At 36.6% G+C, this 22,514-nt stretch overlaps 1 protein-coding gene and 1 long non-coding RNA gene across 2 annotated transcripts in view; one reads left to right on the top strand and one right to left on the bottom strand.

The window, feature by feature from the left end:
• The first annotated feature begins 7,388 nt into the window (after nucleotides 1-7,388).
• Nucleotides 7,389-11,008, top strand: LOC141439977 (uncharacterized). Its single transcript, XM_074104438.1, has 6 exons — nucleotides 7,389-7,489; nucleotides 7,587-7,815; nucleotides 8,196-8,330; nucleotides 8,683-8,853; nucleotides 9,281-9,440; nucleotides 10,167-11,008. Exons 1-6 carry the CDS (start codon nucleotides 7,437-7,439, stop codon nucleotides 11,006-11,008), a joined length of 1,590 nt encoding a protein of 529 aa, XP_073960539.1. The 5' UTR covers nucleotides 7,389-7,436.
• Nucleotides 11,009-11,629: 621 nt separating this feature from the next.
• LOC141439763 (uncharacterized) overlaps nucleotides 11,630-22,514 on the bottom strand; it is a 31,502-nt gene continuing 20,617 nt past the window's right edge. Inside the window, exon 3 of the long non-coding RNA XR_012452636.1 lies at nucleotides 11,630-11,901. This is a non-coding gene — a long non-coding RNA (uncharacterized lncRNA). The remainder of the gene's footprint in view (nucleotides 11,902-22,514) is intronic.

Here is a 22,514-nt window from a genome sequence, read left to right on the forward strand (position 1 = left end):
ATGCATTAGTTACAGGCTTATTTTGATACTAGTGTTTACCCGCGGCTTTGCACACGGAAATCATTAGATCCAGCAGCTGAATTTAAATTTAGAAATTTTAAAAATTCACGTATGAATTCCCGAAAATTAAATCGTGGTTTTCGTTGTCGTTACATTAATAACAATCATGTCAAATGTCAGGACTCTTAAGCGCAGCGGTTGTTATTTCAAGATCAAATTTCATGACTCTAAGCCCAGCGGTTGTTATTTCAAGATTTTATCTCTATCCCGTGGAAATATCGGAATAAAAACCGGCCCAAGAGCGTGTCGGACACGTGCCACACGTTGATGCGAGTTAAATTATGTATGGAGTGTAATTTTAACTACAAAACTAAATAGCGGCTTTGACAAGACATCTGTACTCCAAATTTCATTGATATACATCTTGTAGTTTTCGAGTAAAATGCCTGTGACATACGAACCGACGGACGGACGGACAGACAGACAGACAGACGGACTTGACGAAACTATAAGGGTTCCGTTTTTGCCATTTTGGCTCCGAAACCCTAAAAAGTAGCCTATTTATTCCAGATGTCCAGCTATCTACAAATCAAATTTCATCCAAATCCGTCCAGCCGTTTCAGCGTGAAGGAGTAACAAACAAAATCACACTCACAAACTTTCGCATTTATAATATTAGCAGGATTACGTTGTCAAGAAACCAGCCAGAATGATAAGATAAACAAGCGCCAATATTCATCACAGACTTAGCTCTTTTCAATTATTCAAATATATATTCAAATATATATTATAATATTTCAGTCATTTGCGTTACAACATTTAAATGAAGTAATTCAGGAACAATAATGATCGTAACGAAGTTTATAAAATAATTGGATGTGTGTGACGCATCTTTATTTTTCAGAAACATACTGATACTGCTAAGTTATTGTGTTACTTTCTGAGTAAATAATAACTAAAACAGCATTGAATAAAGCATCACTTTGCGTAGGTAAAAAGATGTTGTATGCACCTCAAATGCAAACGGCGCGGCAATGTTCGCCTATCATCCCTGACTCAAGAGCACCTCACACAATGAAAATTGCTACAAAAAGGAGACTCACTTGAAGTAGGCAAATGGCTAAAGTCAGATATTGATTTTATTCCCAACAAAATTCAAGCGCAAGCTGCGAACTTCGTTTAATTTGTTTATTGATGTGCCTATTTCGCGTATAAATGTAATAGCTCACAGAAACGGAAGTGTGAATCGCTACTACGAACACAATTTAGCCACTTGGTTGGCTACGGTCGAAATAGAGACCAGAGGCCTTATTGTCTAAAGCCGAGTTTAGACTTGCAAGAAAAATCGAATCGTGCAGGTTGCATTACATTGCGAGGCCGTAAAGCCAACGAGTTTGTAGTGGCCAATCGAGCGCCGCAATGTAATGCAAGTCTAAACTCTGCTTAACGCACTTGGAATTGCGATCGTTCTCACCACTTCTTTCTGTCAAACGGTATAGGATGAGTTAGAAAGAGATGGTGATTGCGATCGTGAATGTTAGAGAGTTAGACAATAGCCACTGGTGGCGAACCTCACGAGACCTAAGATAGTAGCAACGATGTTGAACAAAGTACGAGATAAATAACCAGCCCAGAATGTCAACTCCTTCAGCTGTCGGCGTCAGCACCCACTGGCCACCCACTTATCGCAGCGTGCAGAGCACGTGCAATGACCACAGCAGGGCTACTACGAAACTCGAAGTTCGTGTCGTGCGATCCCTCTCACTCGTATTAAATAGTGCAAGTGTCAGAGGGATCGCACGACACGAACTTCGAGTTACGAGTTTCGTAGTAGCCCTGCTGATCACTGACCACAATTCCAATTATTGTACATCGAACTAATTCATTTGTGTTACGGAAACCGCAGATTTCATTCAAGAGACGATGTGCTGCCCATTGAGCACGCCCGTTCATTGACAATAAATTGATTTATGAGCAAGTGTACCTATGGATGGAGCGGGTTCTTGATTTCCGTTAATTTAAACAGATAGCTCAGTTTATTGACGGAAACTACCTGGTAATTAACTTTTTGGTCAAATCGAAAAAAAAAAAACAAAAATGAGAACGGTTAGATTTATTCGGGATTTTTTTCTTTTTCTTGTGTTATTGTTAGGGAAATGTTTGTATGAAAAGTAATTTACTGGTAAAAATAGGAAAGAGAGCGAGGCCTCGGACATATCCTAGTTATTTTAAAAAATAAAATACAAAAAATTAAAATTATTAAGCTACAGTGACAAATTGCTATATGCCGACAAAGTACAGTTCACTAGTCAAAACAATAGTACACCGAAAATACTCGATTCCCGCCGGGTCGCCTAAAATTTTTCACGTGACACCGAGTGATGACAACCGTGGCAAAACTTGTGTATTCACTACTAACTGCAAGATCTACCATACTCACGCTTCTCTCTCTTCAGGTTGCCTTACGACTAGCCGCTTAAAGGATGTCTAATCTGTTTACTGTACAGTTAATAAATTATTCTTTCAGATGCAAAAAAAATATACAGATGCATCGACAATCCCCACTTTATAGAGTTCTGTAGGATCACTCGCTCGCATGTTTATCTATGTGACGTCCGAGTGTCCGTCTGTCACAGTCAATTTTCTTCCACGCTACTGAAAACGAATGAGTAACGTACACATACCTATCATATATCTGTTGGTGAACCAAAAACAGGTGTGTAACGTAAATAAATGATTTTCAAACATGAGAGCCACTTTTAGGGGGTATATTAGAAAGAAAAATCAATTAATAGTAAATCAATAAAATCAATAGGAACACATCATAGGAATCATTAGGATCACATTGTACAAACAAATTTTAGAGACTACTTAACTCAAAAAATCTTTTTAATTTAAGATTAGAAGCTAAGGTTAATCAAGTTAATTATGCAATTTTTATTGAAATAAACAGTTTAAAGTTTAAGTTTAGTTTAATAATTATAGTGTGATATATTACATACAAGGGCAAATTATGACGACAGGAAATTTTCGTAAGGTCTAACGTGGCACTAGGTAAGTAGCTACTGAGCACTACGGAGTTTAGTTTCAAGACGGCCGCAAATTACTTTTTTGTACGTAGACACTACCTCGTACTTACTCAGATAATTGGAACGCAAAACAAAGGCTTGGAATGTAAACGACAGCAAGCCTCGCTTCTCAGTAACGGCTCAAGGTCACTTAGATAATAAGACTCGACAAATCGCAAAATGGTGTAAAATTACTTTAGTGTCGCCGCTAATCAACATAATAGATGCGGCGCTGAGATTAATACTAGAGTTGCCTGGCATTTGTTTTCAATTTCTCTCATCAGGAGGCGTCCATAAATTAAATGAGGCATTTAGGGGAGGAAGCCGTAGCTCATCCAATCTCATGTGGGAGAGGAATTTCGGAAAATATCACTTAATTTTTTTGCGAAAAATACATATTTTGAAAAATCTTATATTGCGCGGTAGGTGTTTAAGTAAAACCTGCGCAGGAGTCGACTTTAGGGTCTTAACCGAGGTGAGGGCGGGGCGCGACGCAGACGCACCGCGCGTATCCATAGCAACGGGGCGGCGAGGGGTTGTGACATTCTCACACCTCGCCACCTCGCGCACGGCTCACTGTCACCTTCGAGATCAGCAATTTTAAGTTTCAGTTCATATTTAAATTTTCGTATCAAATTGGAAAACTGAATTAAAACACCACCACGAAGGCAAACGCGTGAAATAATTCATGTCGAGGATACCTTCAGAAAAAGTGAATGATTTCTCTTTCTACCTCTTTTTGTTCACTGTCACTGTAGCATAGGGTATGTAAGCAAAATGGCACAAAAAATCATAGCACATAAGATGGATTCATCCCAACAATTTTTTTTCCATGTTTCCATACTTAACACATCCAGCCCAAGAATCAGACTGCTGGATTCTCTGTTTGTAGGCGGAAACAATTACATGTGTAGCAATTATGTGGCAGCAGACATGTTAAGTAACCACTCTGTGTTAACCAGGTATGTAACCATTAGTGCAAGTTTAGCCTGCACATACATTTTGTTTAAAAAAAAAATTATGTTACATTTTGTTTTAAAGCAAAAATTATGTACTTACACACTTTCTTATTCTCCAAAAAACAAACAAAATGACATAACATTCAATGACTAACATGTAACATCTTTAGACTACATGTTTGGAACAAAACCAAAAATTAAATTAAATAAACAAAACAAAATTCAAACTGACCTCAAGCTGTTAGGGGCCACTCGGGAGCACTAGTGTCTAGTGTTAGCAGGCATCAACCGTCCTGTGGAAGACCACTGCATCAGAAAACATACAACCACTTGCAAATAAAACACAACATTCCACCACATAATATGGTGAGAGGGATGCAGCTATATGTTAGATAAAGCCATGATTATCTCACTCTAGCACAACGGTCTCAGAACTATTTGGCTGGTCATTAGCTTCTCTTTTATGTCTTAAGGGGTTTCAAGGGGATCTTCGACAGCATACATAAATAAAAAAGAAAGTAAATTTGATACCCATATTTTGGAAAAATCTTTTCATATAAAAAATATCTTTCTCAAATAAAAGTACCATCAGACTTTAATTATCAAATCTAAATGGAACCAGAGGCCGTATTGCCTAACGTTTCTGACGCTCGCGATCGCAATCAAATGAAAGATTTCGCATACAAAAACTTTCATTTGATTCCAATAGCGAGCGCCAGAAACGTTCAGAAACGTTAGGCAATACGGCCTCAGGTCAAAATGTAAATTGCTACTGAAAGTTCAGTCCGCAAAGGGCCTAACAATGTTAATATGACAGAGTTCCAAAGGGGTCCACAGAACTACATGATGGACCGTGAATATTAGGCTTAAGTCAACATAGCGTCATAATCCTCAGAGGTTATACACAGTCAAGTACACCACAGTTGGGTGGGTGCCAAAAATGTTGTTGCACAGATGAAACATGCGAAAATGAAAATCATCAAACCAAAACATTTTCTAATCACCAGACACGGAAAAATTCAACTAGGTTAACTAACGCAGGTAAGTTTTCCCGACTGCATCCAAGGTCATCATCAAGGATACAAAATAGTGACAAGATTGGCGATACCATACGTTAGAAAAATAGTAGTCAGCGCATGACAAAAAATGTGTGGTTAAAAGATATCGAGTAACACTGCAACGACACTTACGAAACTGTTTCCTCTCAGCGGCATTTTAGTCTAAAATTAAAAAAAACGCACTTTCTAAAGTCAAGTATTAATTAGAAAAACCAGAAACACTCGATACACAAACAAAATATGTAAAACTGAGCTTGGAATTGCCTTTTGCCTCGGCGATCTAATGTTGCTCGCTTGCTTGCTGCTTTGCTGCATATAGGTAGGTATATAAAAAATTTGACAGCTTACAGCAGTCAGAGTTCGTTTCTAGAACAATCACATGAATAAACCCATAATGATGCAAGCCATAGCAATTAAAAATGACAGGTAACTAATTATTTTAGAATCCAACCATACGGAATAAAACCTAATTCAAGGCTCATTTAGTACGCTATTTACTAAAATATGTAACAAAAAATAATCTCAGAAATTGTAAACCAACGCAATGAACAAAACGCAAAGAAGCGTTTTTCAGGCGAAAACTTGAAATGTTTTTTAGTTAAACCCATGTTAAACCGGTACGAAGATTTAATAAAAATATTTAAATATAACATAAAAAAATGATTAAAATCAACGCAGATGCTTTGTTCGTGCCTGCGCCGTATAATTCAAAACAAGCACATTTTTTTATCAATTCTTCATAGTTTAGTGTCTTCATAGAAAAAATACTCGCATTGTCTCTGACGGTTCGATTATAGAAAATGACGGGTGACACTTTCCCGGCCCGGATGATACCAACATGGAAATACCGACCCTGTGTTTCGTGCACACGCCCATAGAAGCTTATGGTATAGTTTCTATGAGCGTGTACACGAAAAATAGGGTCGATATTTCCATGTCGGTATTATACGGGCCGGGAAAGCGTGTCACCCAAAATGACAGCTTCCACGTCCCCCGCACCTTGTACTGCCTCATTCTTATCACTTGTCATGTTGTCATTGTCAATACCAACGACAACGTTCATTAGTATCTCTGACAATCTCTGTGGTATCTCTTATTAGTCTGTGTTCATTAGGTTGGAACCAAATGCAGTCGCTCGACGCTCGTTTCCAATGTCAAATCTGGTCAAGTGACATTTGGCGATAAAGCTGAAAATGTTGAGCTTTATCGCTAGAGAAGAAAAAACCTGTTCAATTTCAGCAAAAATGTGTTTTTTTTTTCATTCACTACAATTTTTTTATTTCTACCACTGCCACGACTGCTACTAAATGAGATTAAGAAATCGGCTTCCAAGGCCAAGATCAATCCTGCAAGAAGCCATCTAGTCGCTGCTGCTCGACGCGGTGACTTGACGCTACTTTTTTGAGTCGCGGGAAACTCAAAAATCACCTTCGAAATGGGGTCACGTGACCAGATTTATCGCTGCAAACGAACGACTAGCGATTGCATGTGGGGGCACCCTTACGGTTTCAAAGTTGATCGAATGAAGTTTTGCGTTGATTAATTACCGTAGCTTATCATCTCAACGGTTGGAGGTGTAATAATAGCTTGCAATTATCTACAATAGGTGCTGTGTTGTGAGTTAAATGTGAGTTGTGATAGTAGGCAAAAGGACGTCCATTTGTATAGGTTTCCAAAATCCGAGACAGGACTCGATAAATGGTTAGATCGTTTAAATTGCGAGAGATTACGAATTACGTCTTCAACCTAACAGTGAGATCGGTGCAACATAATAAATAAAATCCTAAAAGGCACAGATGTGATTCGTCTTCAAAATGAGGTTTTATCACCTATGCAAGCGAGCGAAAAAATTTAACACGAGATTAAGAAATAAAAAAGTGCAAAAATAATAGTTTTATCTTGTCCCGGGTTGTTAAATAAATATTGAATGTACCGAATACGAAGCCACAAATCTTTTTTGGCATAACAGACGATGTCATAGCCCCAAGAATTTCTCAAGATTTTAAAAATAAGTAACTGTCAAAATCTATAAGCGATATTCATTTGGCGGTTTTATTTCAATGGAAGTTATCCGTCTGAACGTTAGTTCTCTGAGTACTCTGTGAATGTTATTGTCATTTATTATTTATTAAAAAAAATGAAGATACACTACGCGATAGACTCTGCAGGGCTACTAAGAAACTCGAAACTAGAAGTTCGTATCGTACCGTCTCTCTCGCTCTCGTATTAAATAGTATAAGTGTCAGAGGGCCGCACGACACGAACTTAATGTAATGGTAATGTTTCGGGTTTCGTAGTAGCCCTGCAGTATACAGTATATATAGGAGGGAGTTTGTTTTGTTTGCTTGGCTATGATCTTCCACTGCTGGCGGCAAACTTCCTTGCATTGGTTACGTTCTTCAATGTAAGTAATTATAGTTACAATACTATTGAACTTAGTAAAATCATCGTACCACCTTCAAATTTGTTTTTAACTAATGCACCAAATTTGATAAACCTAGAATGCCGCGTGTAACTGCTGCTACGGGCAACAAGACTTTGCAAAGTAAAACAAAGAAAAATAATTTAAAGCCAGACGAAGAAGATACTAAATTGAACGTGAAAACGGAGCCCGTGGAGGCATATTTCGATGAAGAAAAGAAAAGTATTACCCTAGATTTGAGCAAATTTAAATTTGACAAGAAACCCCATATTAAGATTGAATTTGAAAATGATTCACCGGTTAAAGAGGTTTGTATCTATTTACCTTTTAGTTTGTTAAGTTGCGTAGACGCAGCTTATTTATCAAAGATCTTAAAAAACATATGATATCAGTACGTTAGTTAGTACTGCTGGGCTATTACGAAACTATATCGTACCTACTGTCCCTCTCGCTGTCAGAGGGACCGCACGACACGAACTTCGAGTTTCGTAGTAGCCCAGCTGTTCTGCCAGTGAAAATTAGACCTTATGGAAAATGCTGGTTACGCAGTATTGCAGTATCACCAACGAATACAAATTTCATGTGGGCCAAAGTAATTCTCCATTGGGTCAAAGTACCCTGACGAGTATGTAATTAAATTATGTGTTCATCATTAAATTAACATTAAAATTTGTTTTATCTTCTTCAGGAGCCAAAAGGCCTCTGGGAACCACCACACTGGCGAGACTTCCTTCTGAATCTGAGGAACATGAGGGCCAATGCAGATGCCCCGGTGGATACCATGGGTTGTCACATGTCAGCTGATCGAAGTGCACCTCCACATGTAAGCACACTTTCTCTATCTCATCATATGTCAGGAACTGCCTTGATCATCAGTGTGAGAAAAAGGCCTAATTTATCCTACTTAATTCTTTTAAGGCCTAAATTTTCTTCTCTCTAACTCTAAGAAGATGCTTGTGCCCGCGGTCTGATGTGTTCCAATAGGCTGAGATGATGATCCTGATGATGACATTTTTCTTATATACACAACAGGGAGTATGAGTAAAAAAACATTACTAAACAAATAAGAACTAATGTAAATCTTTTCAAGCTCTCCACTCCACTTTTTAAATATGTATTGCTTTTTGCTTAATTTATGATTCTCATTGTTACCCGCATTTATCATTCAATTTCAGATAGTAAGGTACCAGCATTTAATATCCTTGATGCTGTCGAGTCAAACAAAGGATCAGGTGACATTTGCCGCGATGGAGCGCCTTTTGAAGAGAGGACTCACTGTGGACAATGTCCTGAGTATGAGTGATGAGGAACTGGGCAAACTTATATACCCAGTAGGCTTTTGGAAAGTAAATAAATCCATGAATATTTAAAAACCCAGGTGTGGGCGGTGACCCTTGTTACGGGTCGTACTTGGTTCAGCAGATCTTGTTGGCCATACAGCAGGCCAATGCCACTTGGGTAATGAGTATAATATGGGTTAAGTGAGATGCGTAGATGGGTAATATTTCATTTCTGATCTATTTAGTTTAGTATTAATAATTCTAATACTAAACTAATAACTAAATATCTAACCAAGTTAACCCCTTCCACTTCCACTGACAGTAAATTCTTTATAAAGATCAAATTGTTCATTTAAAATTATTGAGTAAAGAATTTTAAAGTGGTCTAAGGCAAACATTACGATTTTGGAGAATAATACAGTTTTCTTTCTGGCAGATATATTCAATGTTAGTGTTGAAAATATTACATTGTATTATTTGTTGTTGTTTATAGACTAAAGTAAAATACATAAAGAAGACCACTCAGACCTTGAAGGAGCAATACAACAGTGACATTCCTGACTCGGTGGAGAAACTTTGCAAGCTGACAGGAGTTGGTCCCAAAATGGCACATATTTGTATGAGTGTTGCATGGAATAAGGTCACTGGGATAGGTCAGTTGCTATGGAATTTGTAATCATGACATGATGATCAATACTGTGACTAGATAATATTTGATGAAGCATGTGCAATATGCATATATTGGATGTTTCATTAAAAATTCATAGCCAAAATACCACAAACAACCACACCACAAACGTCATCAAAAATTGTCTTATGTTTTGGTATGAAAGATAATAATGGACTTAATAACAATTTACTCATTAGTAAGGCTGATCTTGATTACGCAAACCCTCATTTCATTATATTGGCTTGTGATTATGATCACATCTAGATTTTTGATTTTGGATAAGACTATATATATACTATAGAAAAGGTCAACAACCATATCAATATAGAAGAAATATTTTGAGAAGCCTTATGATGGATGGCACATCCCAAAGATAATGTATTTTTAAAGAATTTTAAATTAACTAAAAAATGATAAATTTTCAAGTTGAGAGGCCCCTCAAACCGCGAGGCTGAAGTATTGAGAGGAGTATTGTTTTCAAAGGAAGCGACAGAAGCGAAAAAAGCATGTATAGTTTTATTTTTTCTTTAGTTATATAATTAATTAACAGATTAAGGATTTTCTTGTTAGAGGAGGCATCAAGTAGGAGGGATTTGAGGTTGGTGGGTTTGGAAATAGAGAGGGAAGGATGTTGTAAAGGGAAACAGTTTGTTAGTGTTATTGGATTCTTATAGTCAGCAAAAAGATTGTAGTGAATTTCTTTTTACAGGTGTTGATACCCATGTACACAGGATAAGCAATAGAATAGGGTGGGTGAAGAAACCAACAGCTACTCCGGAAGACACGCGAAAGGCCTTGGAATCGTGGCTGCCCTTTGAATTATGGGGTGAAGTTAACCACCTCCTTGTTGGATTCGGACAAACCATCTGTCTCCCCATAGGCCCAAACTGTAATGAATGCCTCAACAATGACATTTGTCCATCACGAGGCATAAAGGTGTCACCGAAAAAGAAGTCTCCCTTAAAAGTGAAAGAAGAAACTGAACTGTCAGAAGTTAAAATGGAAACTAAAGTAAGAAAAGTAACTCCTAAAAAAGAAGTCAATGTAAAGAATAAAGCAGGGTTAAATGCCAAATCTCCAAAAGTACAAAAGGAAAATTTTCAATGTGAAGCTGGTATTCACGTAAATGAAAAAAACTTTACTGTTCAAAATTTGTCTGAATCAGTTTCTACAAAAGCACCCAGAAAAAGAAAAATTACCCCGAAAAAGAGTGATACAATGCAAACCAATGTAGTCAATCATGATAACCTTGAAACAACAACTAATACAGAAAATAAAACTCAAAGGAAAAGAATAACCCCTAAGAAGCAAGGACTCCTTGATGTAAAAAGTGTAGAAGATAGCTTAACAGTTCTCAATATTGATGACAAAAAACCAGGAAGAAAGAGGAAAGTCACACCTCAAAAAATGGAATTGTCTAATGATGATGATTATTTTAAACAGCCATTAGTTGGAACTAAAACAAATACTCTTAAAGTACCTGTGAGCTCTGACAAAATAAAACCCAAGAAATCACCAGTGAAACGAAAGTCAACAAGAGTTCAAAAATAAAGTAGATGATACTATACAGGCAGCTTTGTTAAAATGGTAGAATGAAATTTCAGTAAGTTGTTGAGTTGCTGTTTCTGCATAACATGTCTAATTTATTGGCGTTATTTGTTTGTTTCGTTTCTATGGCGATTTTTTTCATGGCATGGTTAAAGTTGTTATTTTTGAGACAACTTAAATCAAGATTAATAAAGTTTTTTTCAGCATTTTGCGGTAGTTACTGACAAAATAACACACTGCACTTCTGAAGTAACTATTCACGATTCGATACACATAAAAAACTGTTATTAAGAGCTTTCCAAGTCGATGCTGGTACTAAAAATGTCAAGACAAAGGGGAGTATCCCCAAAAATCTTTATTTCGGTAATAACTCGAAAACCGTGCAACTTTTACTGGGGTCATGTTAGGTTGGTTAGGTTCCTCTTGAGCTGGCCTACCTCTGGTGTCACTGTGACGTGGTACTTCTGGGACACCCTGTAGAAAAGGTCAACTTTACAATCATAGAACCTTGCATTGCATGAGAAATAATCACACATTATAATACACTGATATTCGAGCAAAATATACCAAAGAATGACCTTGAGGACAGGTGTCCAGAGGCCGAGGCACATCACTCACCTTGGCCATGTGTTCTCGCCGAGGACTTTCCCATGTCGGCCGCACCATCGACACACATACACTCACTCTTGCGCCACACTTAACACTAACACTGTGCGTACTTATACTTAAAGGTCGGTATAAAACTGGCGTACAAAAAGTTATACGTTATATTATTAAAGGACACTTGAGGATAATGTTATGTCGTCTACGTAGCGGGCGGTAAGGCTGTATTGAGAAGGGCGGAGGGCCGCGCGGGGCGATCGGCATCCTGCACGCCCCCGGTGCACTTCGCCTTCCTGCAACAACAACGGCATAACTTGTATGGTATTCTTCTAGCTTATAAAAGTATATGACTATTCATATTTTATTTTGTACATTTTTAAACACACTGTGATCAGTACAGTAAACGCCACATTGACCGGTTGGCCGCCCCTGCTATACTTAGTTTGTTTAGGTATTTAAGTAAATGTAAACAAAACAACGTCAATTGGTGTCTTAAATATTGAAATTCCCGCAATAAACTGGACAGGTATTTAACTAAATGTAAACAAAATAACGTCAATTAGTGTCCTAAATATTGAAATTCCCGCATTAAACTATCTACCAATCTGGCAACTGAAGCTTGTTTAAATTTAGTTAAATACCTATCCAAACCAAGTATACGTTTTTAGACATTGAATCATGATGCGCCAGAATTCATATATTATAAAAGAAAGTAAAGATTCCACAAAGTAAGCAGGTTTTAGAGTTTAGGGTACGCAAAATACTTAGTGCAAAGAAATTCGGAGGCACGAATGTCAGTCAGCAACTAAGATGTCCTTTAGTTCAATCGGCAATCAAATCTTAAAATTAAAAGTAAAGAGTACCAAGGTCTGGTATACGTACCATAAAATAAAACAATATTACTTAGGATAAAAAGTTAAGTTTGTAATATTATTTCTTAACTAGCTGTTGTCCGCGACTCCGTTTGCGTAGAATTCGTTTCTCGTTAACCCGCGGAAACTATCCAATTTTCCGGGATCTCTATCATATGTCCTCCCCCGGGACTCAAATTATCTGTAATCATACCGAATTTCATCTAAACCGGTTCAGCTGTTTAGACTTGAAGAGGTAACAAACAAAAAAACAAACAGATTTACAAACTTCGCTTTTATAATATTAGTCTTCTAATCTAATATATACTCTTATCGGTATAGTATTACAGCAATAATTAGATTTTAATATGGTCTTATCCTATGCACAGTCAGCAGCAAAGGTGGATGAGCGGTTACTAATGATCTACACACGACACACGACTCTACTGCCAAGGTAACAAGAGAGTAACGTGTTTAGATAAGTTAGGCACTACAACCTGATCATCTACTTCTGCTGCTGACTGAAGTTTTTTTTTTATATTGAACTAGTTTCAGTCATAATCATAACACAATCTTGCTACATCTGATTTTATCGTTATTGTCGTAATCCTTACAAGTGCTTTTACGCGTCACTTATCGCGTAAAATAAGTCTAACCTGTACAAATATTGATAAAGATAAGTGTCTGTCACGGTAATCTTAAGATTCTCATTAAAATTACTCATTGCGGTGTTGCCATTTTATTATCACTATTTACTTCAATATCAATACTGCAGCATACAGTATAGATATTTGATGAACGTCGCAACATAATCAACTGCCTAGAGACAGTGCAGACTGTCAAGCGCTGCTCCTAATGAGATAAATTAATCTTGATTGGGGGAATTGAGATGCGCAGCTAGATAGCACCGTCACGCGTCACGCTACTCACGCTCGCGCTGTTCTCTTGCATTATAACACTCTATGTCGAATCGTGTCACGATTTTACTTTCAACCTTACTTCCGAGCCCTTCTGTGGAGTCAAAAAACTAGGGCAGTAACACAAGGGCTATTTATTCGCAAGAAAATGATTAAATAGCACCTGTATATTATTATTCTTATATGGCGCAGAAGGTCATGGGGCTCGTGGCCTTATTTTGCTGATGTTTTGCATGGCGACGCAAATGTTAAGTCGGTTTCTATAGTACATGCTTAGTTGTTTACGACTCAATGGTGACGGATGATTAAAGGTTAAATAAAGACATTAATAATAATAATATACAAATACAGATTACAATACCTACGGTCATGTTGATATCAATGAAGTCTGTTAATAGACTTACCATACCTGATAAATAAAATATAGCGATGTTTTGGCGTACGCCTTGCTCAGAATGAAACCCAGTCTTTAATATTAGTTGTACTATTACTATAATCAAGTAGAGCGTTTACCTTTACTTACCCGAATTTCACTTTTCATACCAACATTTGCCATAAAATATATAGAACCGTGCTTGTTTTCAGGTTTTTTTTTAAATTTCATCATATATAATGCAGTAGGTTAGGTTAGGTTAGTTTAATATTAACTCTGAAGAAATTTGTATTTCAGAAATAAATTACTTTAAGGCAAATAAAAATTCTAGAAAACGATACATTCGGGCAAACGATAGAGCACCCAAGTAGAGCCAAAATGTTCTACTGCCTACTTATTCGTAAATCTAATTTTACACAATTTTTTACCACGTTCAAATTTTGTTTTCAAGTAATTTCAAAAATGGCCTCTGGTGTGTTTCTCTATTTACTACACTTTTGTTTTCATGTCAGATGTGTTTAGCAAACGATAAATAGGACGAATCTATTAAGCGATGTAATTTGGTATTCGACAGTTATACCTTTTTGGTTTCTAATTCTAAGTGACATTATGTATATCACGTTGGTCACTGTCACTTCACGTTGGAACTTTTGTATAAAATTGACAGAAGGCATTCAGTGACAAGGTACTAAAGTGTAAAGATATCTTTGACCTTGACTGTACAGCAACGATTCAGTCTGCTGACATAATAAATGTATGGATTAGAGGCAATCATAATCATCGCTATAGGAAAACGATGTTTTTGCCCAACCATATGTTTTTAACGACTTCAAAAAGGAGGAGGTTATCAATTCGGGTGTTTTTATTTTTTATTTTTTTAATGTTTGTTACCTCAGAACTCCGACATTTATAAACCGATTTGAAAATTTTTTTTTGCGATCGTCTAGGAATGTCTTCAATTAGGTCCCATAAGCACCAAATCAGGATCTGATGATTGGATCTCAAGGAAATCGAGGGAACTCTTCAAATGTTGTTCTCTCTCGTGCATTTGCTCTTGAAAATCATCATTTGGTGAAGTGGAACGGATGATGAAGACCGCAGTTGACCATCGGAGTTACTACTCAATTACAAGTATTTCACGGGTTGAATTTTAATTACTTTGACACAGTTGCTAAGCAACTTATGCTCCTCGTAATGCATATGTTAAAACGGGTCGTGAAGCACCAGGACTCCTCAATAATGAACGTCTCAGCCTCGGAAAAAGCAATCTTTCGCAAAAGGTGACGAGCAGTTGATATTAAACTATTGTATCTTAGATTATTTACACTAAAAAGCGAAAAAAAAAAATATAACATAAAATTGAACCGACTACAAAAAAACAGTCTGATGTAACACATGGCTAATATTATCTGATACTTATCAAAGTCTGGGTTAGGGACAGCTAGGGGACATTTTTGTGGTGTTTGAAAAATTGTAATTAATTAGGTAGTTTCATTTTTGGTTTAATATTAGACAAGTTAAAAAATGTGTTGTTTTAAAACACAGAAACATTTTTCTTTGACATTTATCTCAAAACTTTTTCAAAAGCCAAGGACAACGTTTTTCCAATTAGTAGAGAGATGCCCTTATAAAGTAAACACGGGGAATACCCAGCGCCACCCGACAGCAAGTATCAGTAACCTAAGGACGTGGATTGCACAACCACAACCAGTAAGCCAGTCAAGTTGTGTGTGTGTCATATCATATACGCATTCTACATGGAATTTAAGTATAACTATAGTTATAATTTGTACCGATTTTAGTTTAATATTTTATGGTAATTTTTCGCATTTATTCCCGTGCATATATTTCTCACTCTTAATTATTATTATTAGCCTATTCTGTCCCAATGCTGAGCAAAGGCCGGAATAATAACTAAATAATTCTTAAATAACATAAAATACTATTTTTGACTGATTATAGTATCTACATCTGCAGAATCACATTATATAATAACATCATGTTTTGCAAGTTTCTCGTGAGTCCTCGTTTAGGTAATTTATAACAAAGTGACAGTAATGACAGCTGCCAATGTACTTAATTAAGAAGCTACAAATTGTTCAAAATATGAATTAATTTCTTAAAAAATCAAAACTGGGTGATTCTCGTCTAGGTCTAAAGTTACTGTCTGACTGTTAAAAAACCAAACTCAAGACTCAACATATTAAAACCAACCAGTAGGAAAGTGAAAAAGTTACTCACATTATACTCAAACAATTAAGCAACTGAGAAAGGTTTTTACGTAACTAAAGAAAAAGAACGCGTTTATTTATCGGGTACATTATTATTTTAAAATCCGTTTTACAAACAACACAGAGAACAGATAACAATAATATCGTCACTTTAGCGATCTTTTTAATTTATTAAAATGGTTTAAACGAAATGATTCACGGGAACGTTCCAATACATTTAGATCAGTTGGAAAAATTTAACAAAATTGACTCGACCTTGAATTACATATATGTACTCTGTGTTGGTACAGACAGATAGAGAGCCTAGTCAAAAGTAAGGTAGGCAGATTATGTGCAGATAGCATTTCGAGCAAGTGAAATATGATAGGTGACACTGGAACAGGAATATAATGTACTATCCTATCCGCAGTTTCTCAGAAATTCAGCATGAGCATGACAGAGGACTTTTTAATGTAAATATTTATGTGCAAGACAATGAGTTACCTTGTTATTCTATTGTAGATTTTTATTTTAATACAATTATTAGGGGACACTTTAAATTGTTTTTTTTTTTTAGGTATCTTGTTGATATATAAATAATGTTTACGTGCCTCATTTAAACATAAACAGTATCTTAAGAAGCGTCAAAGAACTTATCAGCCTTCACATTCACTGCAGGCGCTTCAATTATAAATGGAGTTATTAACAAGAGTTCGAGTCATAATTAATGGAACTATTTCAAGTATGAGTAAGATTTTACTTACATCATTAAGATTAGGCACTAAGATTAAATCAGACAATCCGAATCAGTCAATTCAGTATTCACAACACTTTTTAAAAATATGTTAAGTAGTCACTTTTTTAATTTAGAATATCATTTACAGTCAATTAAGGTATGAGAATGGTTATGTATGAACATATATAAAATGATTGATAGTTCGCGCGCGTGCGGGCGGCGTGCGGCTGATGCCGTCGAATGGGACGCACTGTTTCACTGTTTGGTTAGATTGTGTATTTTAGCGTAACAGCGCGCGCCAAGGTGAGCCGGTCGGGTTCTGCCGCGGCCAGCGTGCTTTCCTACTTTCATTGAAGACACTTCATTTAGTAGGTACCCGACACGAATGGTTTCACGCCACACTGATACGCAAATTACTTACAATCAACTGCCTACTACAACAATAAAAACACTTCAACATCCGTTTTAAAGTACTACTCAATGATTCACAATTTAGTAATCCCTATATTTGTTTTATAAGAATCTACTTCCTTCTCACCAGCTTATCGAACAAATTAAACGTAAGTTGATTGCTATTACTAACAGAACTCAGCTAGCACTTCTTAACCTACAGAATGATAACTAACAAACACTAATTCACCGTGTCTGTTAACGTCTTGCAAAAATTACCAGGCGGAACCTTGTTGCAAGGTCAGCTTACATTCGTCTCAAATCCTTCGTAAATAGTTTGTTTCCAAAACTTTAACGAGGTCAATCAGATCAGTCAATAAAGATTGAGTATGCGAGACGTATCGGCAATTAAAATCCAGTAACGTTTTACAACGAATGGAACCAGTTTTTGTACCTACGATACTCGCGGGGCTTTCGTGCAAACTGGGGGCACGCGCACCGGCCGCACTAAGTTACGAAGGCAGCATAGTAAAGTTACTCGTACAACTCGAGCGCATAACAATACTATAATCCAACGGTACATGTAGGTATTGGCTACTGCGGACACCGGACATGACTCGATTAAAAAATGTTTTGCAGATAACTTTAACATTAAAGTAGTAGGTCCAGTATTATGTTTATTAGGTTAAGAACAAAGTTTTTAAGTACTTTAAATATCTCATACACCATACCCTGCTTCTTAGAAGCGACTCCTATCGATGGATTTTTGATTTTTATTACTTACTATAGCATCATAAAGTATCTACTAGCTAGAGCATAATATAAACCATAGGTAACAGAACTTCACAGGACTGTACAGGAAAACTTGTAAATAAACGTCGCGTCCGTGACTTCATTCCCGCGCCATATGTTCGGCGATAATAGCGTCCAGACAATGTAAAAAAAATAATGCTGTACAAATATAATGACGTCATTCCGCAACTATCTGAAAATGGAGCACTTAAAAACTAAGACGTAATAACATAAGATCACAATATTTTCAAAATTAAGGTTTAGCATGGCTGTCACAGCGACTTTATAACTAGATTCACAAATGTGGTCCTCAATTTTAATGTAAGTAGTAAGTACCTGCAGAATATTTTTCTAACTTATCGTATATTATTAATATTTATTAACCACTAAGCATTTTACGGGGTTGGTGTGGTGAGTCTATCATTAGTTTAATTGCTCATATGTAGTAGTAGATTTTTAACCGACTTCAAAAAAGGAGGAGGTTCTATGTTCCAATGTTCGTATATATATATTTTTTTATGTATGTTCGCCGATTACTCAGTCAATTGTGGACCGATTTTCAAAATTCTTTTTTTATTCGAAAGGGTACTCTTCTGAGGTGGTCCCATTGTCACCAAGTCAAGATCTGATGATGGGATCCTAGTGAAATCGAGGCCAAACCTCTAATTTATAGGCACACCTATGGCGATTTTGGCATTTTTAGCATTAAGATAAGCATTTACATTCAGAAGTATAATTATACTTTACCAAATTTGGTAAACTGGACCTGATGAAGAAGACCGTAGATGACCAATGGAACTCGTCAAAGCTAAGTAATGCTCGCTCGTCTATAAACGATCATGATTAATAATCCTAGATAAGCGACTAAGAAGCAGCTTTAAGTTAATGATTCTTTCGAACTGATCTGATGCTGAAGCCGGAAGGTAGGCAACGGAACTCTGTTATAAAACAACGTAACTAAGCCGTGTTTGGGCTTCATGGAGTCGTTGTGAGATGTACTTTGGCTAAGAATTACTAAAAAGTGAGAAATAAAGAAAATGTTTAACAAAAAAGTAAAACCGACTCCCAAAAAAATAAAAAATAAATAACAAAAAATTATTATTTTGCAAAGTAGCGCGCTTAGTTTAATTTAGAAATCTAGACATTTTTTGCACACCACGTAAGCGCCAATTTTAAAATAATTGATGAACAATCCGCAGGAGAGTCACACCAGTTGGCAACAGTTCAAATTATCATTCGTCTGTTGCCTTTGCAAAAACGCGTTTTATGACCACTTTCGGTGACATTCTTTTCATTAACCGACTTCAAAAAAGAGGAGGTTCTATGTTCCAATGTTTGTATTTTTTTATGTATGTTCACGATTACTCAGTCAATGAGGGCTATCGCGTATGAATTCGCCACTAGAGGCGCTAGTGTAGCGTGAGGTCTCCGAAATGTCAAATCTCATAGTTTTTGGGTGAGCTACGCGGGTTTATTTATAATGATTTAATTAGAATAATTTTATGAATATTTTGCAATATCTGTAATTAATTATGGCAAATATGCGTTCCGGGGCAATGAATTTTGAGACAGTTTTGTCTTTCGGAAACCTTTGTCCTCCCTTTTTCCGAACAAAACGGGGACTATGCAACACTGTGGCATGCTCGATATTTTTATGGTTCGGTTTTAAGGTGTATTTAATATGATTTTAATCTAAACTTTGTTTTCACGCCCGTTATAACAGACTTTGTAAAACCTCACGCAACAGTGCGCCATCTAGTGAGTGAAAAACGATAGCCCTCATTGTGGACCGATTTTCAATATTCTTTTTAGGTTCCGGAGCAAACAAGGCAAAAATGGAACCCTTATAGTCTCGCCGTGTCTGTCTGTCTGTCCGTCTGTCTGTCTGTCTGTCTGTCCGTCCGCGGCTTTGCTCAGGGACTATTAATGTTAGAAAGCGGTAATTTTGCACGGATATATGAAAACTATGCCGAAAAAAAAGATACAATAAAAAATTTAAAAAAAATTTTTAGGATTAAACGACATTTACCGAAACAGAATTTTAGGGTTAGGGATAGACGTAAAGTGGGGTGATTTTTTTTTCATCATCCCCTATAGTGTGGGGTATCGTTAGATAGGTCTTTTAAAACCGGCTCGTGCTGAGGCACCGACTTCGAGCTAGTAGGTAGGCCAATCAACTATTTTACCGACACTTTGGGCGTCTCCTGCGTTTCCAAAATTGTCTCTGGCGTTACCAAAAATCGTACTTCCAACAAGATATTTCACGGTTTAATAGCTTAAACTTTAGGCTTGTATTCATGTACACCATCTATCAAATTGCAGAAAAAACTAGTTTACTTACAAAATCTGCAATTGTTTGAAAAATGTCTCGGACAGATTAGGGTAGGTAAAAAAGTTGATTGGCCCAGGTACCTAGAAAATATTTTCAAGGGTTTTGTAGTCGGTTAATTTTTTTTTTGGTCGGTTTTACTTTTTGTTAATTTTTTTTATAATCATTATTCTTTATAAGTTCTTAATATGTGTAGAGTAATCTACATATCATAGGCAACCAATCATTCCTGCCCAAACCAAACTATACTTACATACTTTCACAAACGTTTATGTCATTTTTACTTGCATATTTGCAGTGAAATGATAAATCTGTACCAGTTTTGCCAGTTATTGCCATTACAGACGTTCGCGGTTTTAGGTCGTGTCAACAAAGGAACCCCTAAACAATAAAGTTCGTCGCATCATCAGTGATTTTACAATGGCTACAGCACAGAATTAATTAGGGCATAAGTAGGTAGATGCCGAGAGGAGGCCTGTGCCCAGCAGTGGACGTGTATAGGCTGGGATGATGATGATGATGATAAGTAGGTATGACACAAGTGTGGTAATATTTAGCTAAATTATGAAAAGAAGGGGAAATTAATGAGAACGAAATTATACACGTTCGAACGTTCGCAGCTGCATTCTGTCGTTCCTGGAGTTGCACTTTCTTGAGAACTACGTTTAATAACGCCTTGTGGTCTCTTTACTAACTATGCCACAACTATATTATTTTTTAACATAATTTCGCAGTGCGTAATGACGTACCTTAAAACCTTGATGACGCAAAGGTGTGCCATGTACATGTCACATGGTACGCAAAAACCCGGAAGATTACTTCATAATTTTGTGTATGCTTGCTACTTTAACACGGCCAGATGTGTTTGCCGGATTAAAATACACAAAATCAAAAGCGATTTCAGGCATGACGCGTATCAGCGTATGATAACTATTACATGTCTTAAAGATATCGGTTTTGGATCCCCTAACAATTAAAAGTAATAAGAAGTCGGTGGTGGGTGACACGGTATCATATTATTTAATTAATACGGATATGATATGAATCACTTTTCGGGAACAAACTATCAAAGTTACTTCTTGATAAGTGTTCTAAGCCGTCAATTACAAACCAATTATAACAAAATCAACGTCGTAGGTTGAGGTCAAAAAATTTTAAAGACGTTTTACGCTGAGCTAACCCTTAGCCCCTGGCCTATATTCGTGATTAGATTTAGGCGCGGCGCCTCACGCGACTCCGTGCCCACTATACTACATATATACCAACGTGGAGTATGCCCCTATTGCAAACCCCATGGAAAGAAATAATTTACCGAATTAAATCAGGTCACCGCTTGAATTCAGATAGTTAGGTATACCATCTACCTATACTTACTTAACGTACCTACCCCTTTACTCGTGTTTTGTCATCAATCATCATATTCATTCGGCGTTTTTGAACAGACTTCAAAAAAAGAGGAGGTTATCAATTCGCAATTGCAATGGGAATATCTACTCCTAGATAAGTCTGATTGTCACCAAGTCAGGATCTGATAAGTAGATCATAAGGAAATCGAGGGAACTTATCAAAATATTGTACTTAGGGACACCTATATAGTGATTTGAGTATATGTATTTAGCAGCAATAGTGCATTTTTTTTTGAAATCACCATTTGGTGAATTGGATGGAACTGATTAGGAGACTACGTATGACTACGTAGACTACTATGTTTTATTTTATATCAGCCTGCTGTCTCGTGCTAACTTCAAAATGGAGAGAATCAAGAAATGGTAGAATTTTGTTTCATGTTTTTTTTTGAGTCAGTTAAATTGTCCCGTTTATAATATTATAAATGCGAAAGTTTGTAAGTCTGTTTGATTGTTTATTTCTTTGTTACTTCATCACGTGACACGTCTAAATCGCTGAACCGATTTAGATGAAATCCGGTATACGAGGGGTGATCCAAAAGTAACGATAATGAGTATGAATTGCAAAAAGTAAATTTATTTTCAATGTAGTCTCCTAATAACTCAACAAACACGGTCCATCTTGTTTTGAAACCACGACTGCTCGAAAAAGTGGCGATATATAACCTAAATCCAATATCCATATCCAGAACTGCCTATATATGTACATTTAATAGCTGACTCATTTATGGCTCGCAAAACACGACAACAATGTAACACATTACGAAAACAGGTCGTATCGATATATGTATTTCATAATACGATACGACTTTTTAGAATATAGTTTCTGAATTTCATTCCCGGCGTGCTGAAACGACAATTGGACCAATCAAAAGTAATCGTCTGCTGCATGTGAAATTAAA

Source organism: Choristoneura fumiferana, chromosome 21 (genome assembly GCF_025370935.1).
Source record: "Choristoneura fumiferana chromosome 21, NRCan_CFum_1, whole genome shotgun sequence".
Taxonomy (NCBI): domain Eukaryota; kingdom Metazoa; phylum Arthropoda; class Insecta; order Lepidoptera; family Tortricidae; genus Choristoneura; species Choristoneura fumiferana.